This window comes from Schistocerca piceifrons, chromosome 2 (assembly GCF_021461385.2).
Source record: "Schistocerca piceifrons isolate TAMUIC-IGC-003096 chromosome 2, iqSchPice1.1, whole genome shotgun sequence".
In the NCBI taxonomy this organism is placed as follows: Eukaryota; Metazoa; Arthropoda; class Insecta; order Orthoptera; family Acrididae; genus Schistocerca; species Schistocerca piceifrons.
Genome location: NC_060139.1, coordinates 436,839,253 through 436,851,605, shown reverse-complemented (window position 1 = coordinate 436,851,605; position 12,353 = coordinate 436,839,253). Strand labels below are relative to the sequence as shown.

General features: G+C 38.1%; 1 protein-coding gene across 2 annotated transcripts in view; it reads left to right on the top strand.

Moving 5' to 3' along the window:
* Window positions 1-12,353, top strand: part of LOC124777296 (T-cell activation inhibitor, mitochondrial-like) — a 344,729-nt gene that overhangs the window by 149,620 nt on the left and 182,756 nt on the right. For both annotated transcript variants that reach the window (XM_047252648.1, XM_047252647.1), the window contains one exon: window positions 309-529. In XM_047252648.1, the coding sequence (XP_047108604.1) occupies window positions 309-529 (221 nt within the window). The remainder of the gene's footprint in view (window positions 1-308; window positions 530-12,353) is intronic.

Sequence of the window (12,353 nt, the reverse complement as noted above, 5' to 3'; positions counted from 1 at the left end):
CACACTACTCAGAAGACTGATGACTCAGAAAATATACATCGGGTCATCAGTCTTTTGACTGGTGTGATGTGACCCGCCACGAATTCCTCTTCTGTGCCAACCTCTCCATCTCAGAATAACACATGCAATCTACATCCCCAATTATATGCTGGATGTATTCCAGTCTCTGTATTCCTCTACAGATTTTGCCCTCTACAGCTCCCTCTAGTATCATGGAAGTAATTCCTCGATGTGTTAACTGATGTCCTATCATCCTGTCCCTTCTCCTTGTCAGTGTACAAAATGTACAAATTTTTAAATTTTTGTAGGTCCTGGCTGGAGGAAAATGTAACTGTGGCTCGAGAGAAGCTGGCTGCTAGAAAGCCTGTAAGAACAGAAATTGTAAGACTACAGGATACATTAAGAAAATCTTTGGGCCTTAAAGCAATATTGTGGGACTGTGGCTGGAATGTGACACACTTTCGTGGTTGCTTACAAAGTTTCCAGGCGTTGGTACGAAACCATCCAGAAATTGTTGGCGCTCTACAAGGTTGAATATTTATACAGTATTTGTTCTGATTTCAACTATGGTTTTACTTAAGAAATTTTGTTTTTCCTGTTTAAGTGTACTGTACCCACTTTATCTAGTATTATATTCAGACTTTTTAAATTTTTTCTCAAAATGTTATGTGTGTGCGTTAATAGAAGTTTAGAGGTAGTGATGATGATGTGTATGTGTAGTTATAATAAGAGCTAAGGCAGCTCCAGTTACAGAAGAGTAGAGCAAAAAGAGAAGAGTGGATCTTTGGTCGTCATGGTTGTATGGCCAGTAAATCACATAAGGTTTGTGTTCTTTTGAATATGTCCAAAAGAATAGACACCATATATCAAAATAGGTATGTATTACAAAACATGTGGTTGCTCTGGCCTTGCATTGTTCTGAAGCAATGCAGTGAGAGTGCCTCATATAGTGCCAAAGTGATGGTGTAAAGGCCTGGTGATGCTTGATTGAGTGGAGCTGCTTACAGGATAACATTAATGTTTGAAACTTGAACAACAAGAACAAGGGGACATCCTTTGAGTGCAATATGGATGGACAGTTCACCATGGGGCCAAAATAGAGAATTATAGGTTCATACATTCTGTATTGATTATGCTATTATGATGTAAATTAGAAATTTTTCAATTCACCAGCTCTTACAGTTATAGCAAAATACCTGTGTACTACAAAAACCACTGACAAAATGAACTTTCCTGTTCTCTTTAAATAAAATATTAAATGCAGCTTCATAATTTCAAGAGGGGATAAAGAACTCCCTGGTTTCATCAGTGTTGGAATTACACGTGATTTCTAACCACATGCTTAGGCAGCTGACAGAATGATAAGTGGTTAAATTGGTATGTCAGGTTCTGTTTAATGAGCTATGCCAATTTTATAATTAATATTTGGTTAAGAAAGTTGAAATTGAATAATGAAGTCAACTGGCAGGTCGCAGCACACTATTACCTATTATGTTTAAAACTATTTAAGTCAGTAAGTATCTAATAAGCTTTAAAATGCTGTAAGGTTACTCAAAAATATTCGCTTGGTTTTTGTGAATTTCTTTGTTGTTTCTTGTCATGGTGTGTTTGTGGATTGTCCCATCATATCCTGATACATACCATAGAGTACATATGTACAACACAACTTTGACATACCAGTCATGTTTCATCAATTGAATCTTAAGCTTTGTCAATTAAAAACTTAATGCCAACAAATAACCTACAGGCATAAGGCTAGAACTGTAGTGTCAAGCCAAACAGTCTGCACTGCAGGAGAAGACATGGCACCTGTTAAAGGGCATTGGGACCCCAGTATGTCTGCAGAGTGCCACCTCTTTCCATGGCTTATGTGGAAAGTACTGGTTAATTAAACAACTTAGTATACATGATTCAAAACCTGACATTATTCAGTGGTCCACAATCTAGATCACTGTCAATTTTTTTACAAGGAATATACTGAACAACATTGCAGGATAAAATTGTTTGTATTCATTATAAATAAGTGTAAAAGTAAAAGTTGAAGAAATCCTGTATAAAAATGCCTACACATCCTGCAATAACTTATTTGTCTAATATACAAATATGTGTTTTAAGATAAGACCATAGCACATATTAAGTTCATACATAAAATGTGGATCACTTACTTTACAAAGCGCAATATGTTGCTCACATCAGGTCACTGTAATAGATTTATTATTTCATGAAGATATTTTGGCTCTAAGAACAAGAAACTTTAAAAAGAGATTGAATTAAATCGTATGTTCCTGAGGCGACTCAGTAAAGTAAGCATCTTATTCATTTTGATTGAGAATTAAACCATATGTTTCCAAAGTAATTCAGGAAAGTAAGCATCTTATTCATTTTGACTGAGAAGCAATCCATCAGATATTCCAAAAAATCAGTCCCAGGTATTTTTTGGGTGTTCATTCATCACACTAGCAAGAGTTTAATGTTTGTCATTGTAAATTTCTAACTCTTCTAATGTATCTAAATTATTACTCTTATTCTCAGTGTGCAATACAGTAAGTTATTTTTCCATTTCTATTAGCTTATGGTTATGCTGTTGTAGATGTGCTCCCAGGGGCCATTGCTTATGTAGCCATGTTCCCTAAACTGTTTTCCAATTTCTCTGTTTGTCTGCAAAATGTAGTAGCAGCTGCATGAACTGTATGTAATTGTATGTACTCCTGCATTACAGTTAATTAATTTAGGGTGTTCCAAACTGAGGTGTAGAAATTGCCCTAACTTTTTATTGTCTAGAAACCTGCCTGTATGTTCTGTTTTCTGAAATCATTTGTAACTTTTTCAGGTAACGAACCATAATATGTCAGAGATATTTTATTAGTATTAAATCTACAAAGGATTTTTATTTTCTATTTTCCTAAACACTTTTTCACCAATCTTTCTATTATCACTTTCCCTGTAGCCATTCGCCTTGCATATCTGAATAATGATGCCAATTTCTCTATTCTTATCTTCCTGATCTAATTGAAACTTAGCATGCTGTGATCACGGATAAAATGAATCTGCTGGAATAATTATGTCAGAGGTGATTGAATTGCAAAAGATGTTGGGTACAAGGTTCGAACCTAGACCATTAGGTCAAGAAAATTGAGTGAACTGTTTTGTTCCAGTTCTTTCATAAACGTTCTTTAGCACACAAGGAATTTAAAGGAACATCCATCTCTGCAATTCATTCTACACTACCACTGAAGAATTTTAAAATGTTGACTACATGTCTCCTGTATAAAAAGATTTTCTTGCACAGTTCACTATTGGTTTGGAGAAATTTGCCTTCTAAATTGTTCATGAAAATCTTTGAGAGTATATCTGAGAGACTTGAATCTATTGTCAATCCCTTGTTTTAACAGTATGTTTTTTTGAGTGAAAGAGAAATAGTTAAAAGGTAGTGTTAATTTTGTAAGCTCAAATGCAGACAAATTTGAAACACAATCCTCAATGGATACATTTGTGTATAGGCTATTTATGTCAGAAGTAAGTAATGTACATTTTCTGGTAAAACAATATCTTTTATGGCCTGAATCATTTCCTAACTATTTTTTAAACTATATGGTTTGTGAAATGTGTAAAGTTCTTTAATCTTTGGTTGGCACAACCTGGTTACGTGATAGTTTGGGCTCTTCCACGCACCAATAGTGGGACGAATATGGGCATTATCTTTGTGCAGCTTGATCTGTGCTTTTAAGAAAGGCATTTTAGGGTTGATCATTAATGGACTTTCTTCTCTCCAGTTTGAGTTTAGCAGTACTTTCGAGTTGTTAATGGTCATTCTAATTTCATTGGCAAAAGTCTGTAGAGCACATTTCTTTACTTCTACAAAATCATTTTCTTCAAATTTTTTATTTTTACTTTAGCAGTGTGTTCATCATCATTAATTAACACTGACATATTACTCTAGTTACAGTGACATTATTTTGGCACACAAATACTTTCACACGGTAACCACCATACTGGCTTGTACAAATTTAGGTGCCTTTGCAGTTTCACATTCACTTTTCTCTTTGCCAATAAATTTTTTGGACACCTAATCACTTATCTTTGTTGGGAAGTTATAATTTATCCCCCTATTCAGAATGTTAAACTCTATCAGGAAATGATGTATTTGTTAAGTTCACAACACATGCTGGTGAGTTGAGTGATTTTTTTCCACCAATGCCTGTGTTGTATTATTTCTATTTCATTAGACACAAATTGAGAAATAAAGTTGAAAATATTCCTGGAAACCAGAGGTTTGAGATCGGCCTTGAGCTAACATAGTAGTTCTTCAGTTGCACACATTGCCAAATATTTTTGCTTGTGCCTGCTCCAATTTCACATCATATCCATAGCACGTAAAATTTTTTAAGACATTATGTATTGTATGATCTTTTACATAAAGTGACTCTGGTGTAAATTGGTGTAATGTCATGACTTATAAGTGTTTTATTAAACTTGATTAACAGAATGGTCATTATGTTCTTTTCATGCAATACGAACTACGAGCCTCCTTTTTTGTCTGGCTGGGTGCTATGATTTTCATTCCAATTTAAATTTAAATCATCTATGAGAGTCTTACAATTACATCTACAAAATTACAAGGGATGTTCTGTAACAGCTCACTTAAATAAGACGACAATCTTAGATATTTGAGACACCGTAGGTTAGCACGAATACCAGCATAATGTTACAAGACATGCAAGTATTATAAACATAAGGCTCATTACAGTTTTCATATGCTTGCAGAGGAGATATATGCTCTGTGGGAGATATTGCACCGAGACACTGAAAATGTCGTTGCTTACATAGACAGTATGCAAGAAGAACAAATGTTACAACCAGTAATGTTGAGAGTGTTGTGGAAATCGCAGTAGTGACCAAAATAGTGAGGCACAGCTTCGGCTAAGTAACATGCTCCAGTTCGTGCCTCAGAAATTGATAGAATGACTGGATTAACGTGTTGTCAGTATCATCAGGTAGTTACAGCAACATTTTGTGATGTTCCAGAGGGAATAAAATTGTGACAGATGTAGTTTATATCTACAAGACTACTTTGCAATTTACAGTTAAGTGCCTGGCAGAGGGTTCATTGAATCACCTTCTAGCTATTTCTCTGCAGTTCCACTCTCGAACAGCACATGCAGGGAAGGACTTAAATTTTTCATGTGAGCTGTGATTTCTCTTATTTTATTATGATGATTATTTCCCCCTATGCAGGTGCACCAACAAAATATTTTCACATTTGGAGGAAAAAGTTGGTGATTGAAATTTCATGAGAATGATTGCAACACCAGTTTTTGCATATCATGACTATTCATTTATTTCCATGTCAAGTTCCAATGGACCAAATTTAGGACCAAATCTCCAAGGTCATGGAATGTGTCAGTACCTGAAATTACAACATAAAGGTAATAACAGATAAAAATAAAATGTTTATGAACCAGAAAAAAGTCAATCCATAAGGTTAAGTAAATGCAAACAACAATACAACAAGAGTCAGCTTACTGTTTCAAGGAACTCCTCGACAGAATAGGAGTAGTGACCCATGAGGAAACTCTTCAGTTTTGATTTGAAAGCGCGTGGATTACTGCTAAGATTTTTTAATTCGAATGGTAGCTTATTGAAAATGGATGCAGCAGTATACTGCACACTTTTCTGCACAAGAGTTACGGAAGCCCGATCCAAATGCTGGTTTCAGTTCTGCCGAGTATTAACTGAGTGAAAGCTGCTTATTCTTGGGAATAAGCTAATATTGTTAACAAGAAATGACAGTAATATATATATATACATATTAATAGAGGGAAACATTCCACATGGGAAAAATATATCTAAAAACCAAGATGATGTGACTTACCAAACGAAAGCGCTGGCACGTTGATAGACACACAAACATACACACAAAATTCAAGCTTTCGCAACAAACTGTTGCCTCATCAGGAAAGAGGGAAGGAGAGGGAGAGACGAAATGATGTGGGTTTTAAGGGAGAGGGTAAGGAGTCATTCCAACCCCCGGGAGCGGAAAGACTTACCTTAGGGGGAAAAAAGGACGGGTATACACGCGCGCGCGCGCGCGCGCGCGCGCACACACACACACACACACACACACACACACACACACACACACATCCATCCACACATATACAGACACAAGCAGGTGTCTGTATATGTGTGGATGGATATGTGTGTGTGTGCGAGTGTACACCTGTCCTTTTTTCCCCCTAAGGTAAGTCTTTCCGCTCCCGGGATTGGAATGACTCCTTACCCTCTCCCTTAAAACCCACATCCTTTCGTCTTTCCCTCTCCTTTCCTCTTTCCTGATGAGGCTACAGTTTGTTGCGAAAGCTTGAATTTTGTGTGTATGTTTGTGTGTCTATCGACGTGCTAGCGCTTTCGTTTGGTAAGTCACATCATCTTGTATATATATATATATATATATATATATATATATATATATATATATAACAAAGATGATGTGACTTATCAAATGAAAGTGCTGGCAGGTCGACAGACACACAAAATTCAAGCTTTCGCAACAAACTGTTGCCTCATCAGGAAAGAGGGAAGGAGAGGGAAAGACGAAAGGAAGTGGGTTTTAAGGGAGAGGGTAAGGAGTCATTCCAATCCCGGGAGTGGAAAGACTTACCTTAGGGTATATATATATATATATATATATATATATATATATATATATATATATATATACCCTAAATGCAAACAACAATACAACAAGAGTCAGCTTACTGTTTCAAGGAACTCCTCAACAGAATCGAAGGAGTGACATATATATATATATATATATATATATATATATATATATATATATATATATATATATATATATATATATAAAAAAAACAAAGATGATGTGACTTACCAAACAAAGTGCTGGCAGGTCGATAGACACACAAACAAACACAATCATACACACAAAATTCAAGCTTTCGCAACCAACGGTTGCTTCGTCAGGAAAGAGGGAAGGAGAAGGAAAGACGAAAGGATGTGGTTCCATCAGATTCACCTGGTCCTACTCCAAATCCCATGCCACTTTCCTTGATGTTGACCTCCACCTGTTCAATGGCCAGCTTCACACGCCGTCCACATCAAACCCACCAACAAGCAACAGTACCTCCATTATGACAGCTGCCACCCATTCCACATCAAACGGTCCCTTCCCTACAGCCTAGGTCTTTGTGGCAAACTAATCTGCTCCAGTCCGGAATCCCTGAACCATTACACCAACAACCTGACAACAGCTTTCGCATCCCGCAACTACCCTCTCGGCGTGGTACAGAAGCAAATAACCAGAGCCACTTCCTCATCCTCTCAAACCCAGAACCTCCCACAGAAGAACCACAAAAGTGCCCCACTTGTGACAGGATACTTTCCGAGACTGGATCAGACTCTGAATGTGGCTCTCCAGCAGGGATACGACTTCCTCAAATCCTGCCCTGAAATGAGATCCATCCTTCATGAAATCCTCCCCAATCCACCAAGAGTGTCTTTCCGCCATCCACCTAACCTTCATAACCTCTTAGTTCATCCCTATGAAATCCCCAAACCACCTTTCCTACCCTCTGGCTCCTACCCTTGTAACTGCCCCCAGTGTAAAACCTGTCCCATGCACCCTCCCACCACCACCTACTCCAGTCCTGTAACCCGGAAGGTGTACGAGGTGTGGCTAGAAAAAAACCGGACTAGTACTGGTGAAACGAATGCAATAAGGCTGAAAGTCGCATGGCCTGTCACGTGACTCTCGCTCCGCCTACTGCTCGAGTTTCATCTGCCTCCTGCACTCAGTCTGCCCATGGCGTCTGTTTTAAGTAGTTGACGTTTTGTCTGTGCGTCAGAAAATGTTGAGTGTACAGAAAGAACAGCGTGTTAACATAAAATTTTTTTTCAAACTAGGAAAATCTGCAAGTGAAACGTTTGTAATGTTACAACAAGTGTACGGCGATGATTGTTTATCGCGAACACAAGTGTTTGAGTGGTTTAAACGATTTAAAGATGGCCGCGAAGACACCAGTGATGACACTCGCACTGGCAGACCATTGTCAGCAAAAACTGATGCAAACATTGAAAAAAATCGGTAAACTTGTTCGACAAGATCGCCGTTTAACAATCAGAGCAGTGTCTGAGTTAACAGGAGTTGACAAGGAAAGTGTTAGGCAGATTCTTCATGAAAGTTTCAACATGAACAAAGTGTGTTCAAAAATGGTTCCAAAGTGTCTCACAATTGAACAGAAGGAACGCCAAAGAATGATTTGTTCTGACATCCTGGAAAACATTGAAAGTGATCCCACCTTCTTACAAAATGTTATTACTTGCGATGAATCGTGGTTTTTTACTTATGATCCCGAAACTAAACGCCAATCGATGCATTGGAAAACTCCTGGTTCTCCACGACAAAAAAAAGCACGAATGTCAAAATCGAAATTCAAGGCAATGATGATTGTTTTTTTTTTGACATCAAAGGGATTGTGCACATTGATTGGGTACCAGAGGGACAAACAGTGAATCAGCATTACTACATTAGCATCCTGGCTACCCTACGTGAGCGAGTACGGAGAAAACGGAACAATTTGTGGAGAAAAAAGTCATGGATCCTTCACCAAGACAATGCCCCACCTCACAGTGCGTTGTCAGTGAAGACGTTTTTGGCAAAACACAACATTCCCATCTTAGATCATCTACCCTACTCACCTGATTTGGCCCCCTGTGACTTTTTTCTTTTCCCTAAAGTCAAGTCAGCTTTGAAAGGAACTAGATTTGAGACTGTTGAAGCAGTAAAATAAAAAGCGACGGAAGTAATGTATGGACTTACCGAAAATGATCTGCAGCATTGCTATGAACAGTGGAAAATTCGTATGGAGCGGTGTAGAGACCGAGGAGGAGAGTACATTGAAGGAAATAACATGAAATTGTAAATAATTGTAAATAAATGTTTTTTCCAGCATCAGTCCGGTTTTTTTCTAGCCGCACCTCGTACACGATCAAAGGCAGAGCCACGTGTGAAAGCACCCACATGATTTACCAACTGACCTGCCTACACTGTGACGCATTCTATGTGGGAATGACCAGCAACAAACTGTCCATTTGCATGAATGGACACAGGCAGACAGTGTTTGTTGATAATGAGGATGACCCTGTGGCCAAACATGCCTTGGTGCACGACCAGCACATCTTGGCACAGTGTTACACCGTCCGGGTTATCTGGATACTTCCCACTAACACCAACCTGTCAGAACTCCGGAGATGGGAACTTGCCCTTTAGTATATCCTCTCTTCTCATTATCCGCCAGGCCTCAATCTCCACTAATTTCTAATTTCAATTTGCCACCACTCATACCTCACCTATCTTTCAACAACATCTTTGCCTCTGTACTTCCGCCTCAACTGACATCTCTGCCCAAACTCTTTGCCCTTACAAATGTCTGCTTTTGTCTGTATATGTGCGGATGGATATGTGTGTGTGAGCGAGTGTATACCTGTCCTTTTTTCCCCCCAAGGTAAGTCTTTCCGCTCCCGGGATTGGAATGACTCCTTACCCTCTCCCTTAAAACCCACATCCTTTCGTCTTTCCCTCTCCTTCCCTCTTTCCTGACGAAGCAGCCGTTGGTTGCAAAAGCTTGAATTTTGTGTGTATGTTTGTGTTTGTTTGTGTGTCTATTGACCTGCTCCTTTTAGAATGGGACATATGACATAAGTGAATGAAAATAAGCAAAGTAGACTAATTTTGGTGTTGAACTATCAGCCACTTCAGATACCGTACAAATAGTAAATATGGCAGCATAAAGTCTTTGAACAAGATCCTGAACATGAGCTTTCCACGACAATTTACTATCTATATGAACACCTAGAAATTTGAACTGTTCAGTTTCACTGATCATATGCCCATTCTGTAAAATTAAAATGCCAGGTTTTGTTGAATGTGTGTTAGAAATTGTAAAAACTGAGTCTTACTGTGATTTGGTGTTAGTTTATTTTCTATTTAAGTCATGAACTGCACTATTTGAAACTGAGCCAGTGTTGCACACAACATCCTTTACTACCAAGCTAGTGCCATCAGCAAACAGAAATATTTTAGAGTTACCCGTAATACTAGAGGGCATATCATGCCCTGGGGCACATCTCATTTGACCATACCCCACTCAGACACCATATCACAGCCATTCTCAACATTGTGAATAATGACCTTTTGCTGTCTGTTGCTAAAGTAAGAGGTGAACCAATTGTGAGCTACTTCCTGTATTCCATAATGGTCCAACTTATGGAGCAATATTTTGTGATCAGTACAATCAAACGCCTTAGTTAAATCAAAAATATGCCTTGTGTTCAAAACCTTTTGTTTTACCCATCCAGTACCTCACAAAGAAAAGAGAGTAATAGCATTTTCAGTTGTTAAGTGACTTCCAAAGCTGATCTGTACATTTGATAGCAAATTGTGTGATATAAAATGATCAATTATCCTTGTATATACAGCCTTTTCGATAACTTTAGCAAACACTGAGGGCATAGAAATAAGTCTAAAATTCTCTGCATTATACATTTCTCCCTTTTTATAAAGCGGCTTCACTACTGAGTATTTTAATCATTTAGGAAACTGCCCATTCCTAAAGGAAAAATTACAAATATGACCAAATACAGGGCTAACATCTGCAGCACAGTACTTTAATATTCTGCTAGGCACTCCATCATAACGATAAGAGTCCTTAGTCTTCAGTGGTTTAGTTATTGACTCAGTCTCCCCCATGTCTGTATCAAAGAGGTGTATTTCAGACATCAATCTCAGAAAGGCATTTGCCAAGAAAGTTATATGATTCCCTGTAGAAACTAAATTTACTAACTTTTTATTTAATTCACCAGCAATGCTAAGAAAATTAGTGCTCAATACTGTACATATATCTGATTTATCAGTAACATAAATATTTTTACTATGAACTGACTTTATAATGCCGACCTTGTGCTGCTGACCAGACACTTCCTTCACAACTGACCACATGGTTTTAATTTTATCCTGTGAATTAGGTATTCTATTTGCATACCACATACTCTTTGCCTTCCTAATAACATTTTTAAGCACCTTACAATACTGTTTGTAATGGGCTACTGCAGCTTGATTGTGACTACTTAACATTTTGTTATAATTCCCGCGTTGTTCTACATGATATCCTTATCTCACTACTAAGCGACCCGGGTTCCCTGTTACTGCTAGTACCCTGTTTAGAACATTCTAATGGAAAGCAACTATCAAAGAGCATGAGAAACGTGTTAAGGAAAGTGATACATTTATCACCTATGTTGTTGTTGTTGTGGTGGTGGTCTTCAGTCCAGAGATTGGTTTGATACAAATCTGCATGCTACTCTATCCTGTGCAAGCTTCTTCATCTCCCTGTACCTACTGCAACCTACATCCTTCTGAATCTGCTTAGCGTATTCATCTCTTGGTCTCCCTCTTTGATTTTTACCCTCCACACTGCCCTCCAGTACTAAATTGGTGATCCCTTGATGCCTCAGAACATGTCTTACCAACCGATCCCTTCTTCTAGCCAAGTTGTACCACAAATTTCTCTTCACCCCAATTCTATTCAATACCTCGTCATTAGTTATGTGGTCTACCCATCTAATCTTCAGCATTACTATGTAGCACGACATTTCGAAAGCTTCTATTCTCTTATTGTCCAAACTATTTATCATCCGTATTTCACTTCCATACATGCCAACACTCCATACAAACACTTTCAGAAACGACTTCTGACATTTAAATCTATACTTGATGTTAACAAATTTCTCTTCTTCAGAAACACTTTCCTTGCCATTGCCAGTCTACATTTTATATCCACTCTACTTTGACCATCATCAGTTAGTTTGCTCCCCAAATAGCAAAACTCCTTTCTACTTTAAGTGTCTCATTTCCTAATCTAATTCCCTCAGCAAGACCCGACTGAATTCGGCTACATTCCATTATCCTCATTTTGCTTTTATTGATGTTCATCTTATATCCTCCTTTCAAGACACTGTCCATTCCGTTCAACTGCTCTTCCAGGTCCTTTGTTGTCTCTGACAGAATCACAGTGTCATCAGCAAACTTCAAAGTTTTTATTTCTTCTCCATGGATTTTAATTCCTACTCTGAGTTTTTCTTATGTTTCTTTTACTGCTTACTCAATATACAGATTGAATACCACCTGGGATAGGCTACAACCCTGTCTCACTCCCTTCCCAATCACTGCTTCCCTTTCATGCCCCTCGACTCTTATAACTGCCATCTGGTTTCTGTACAAATTGTAAATAGCCTTTCACTCCCTGTATTTTACCCCTTGCCACCTTCAGAATTTG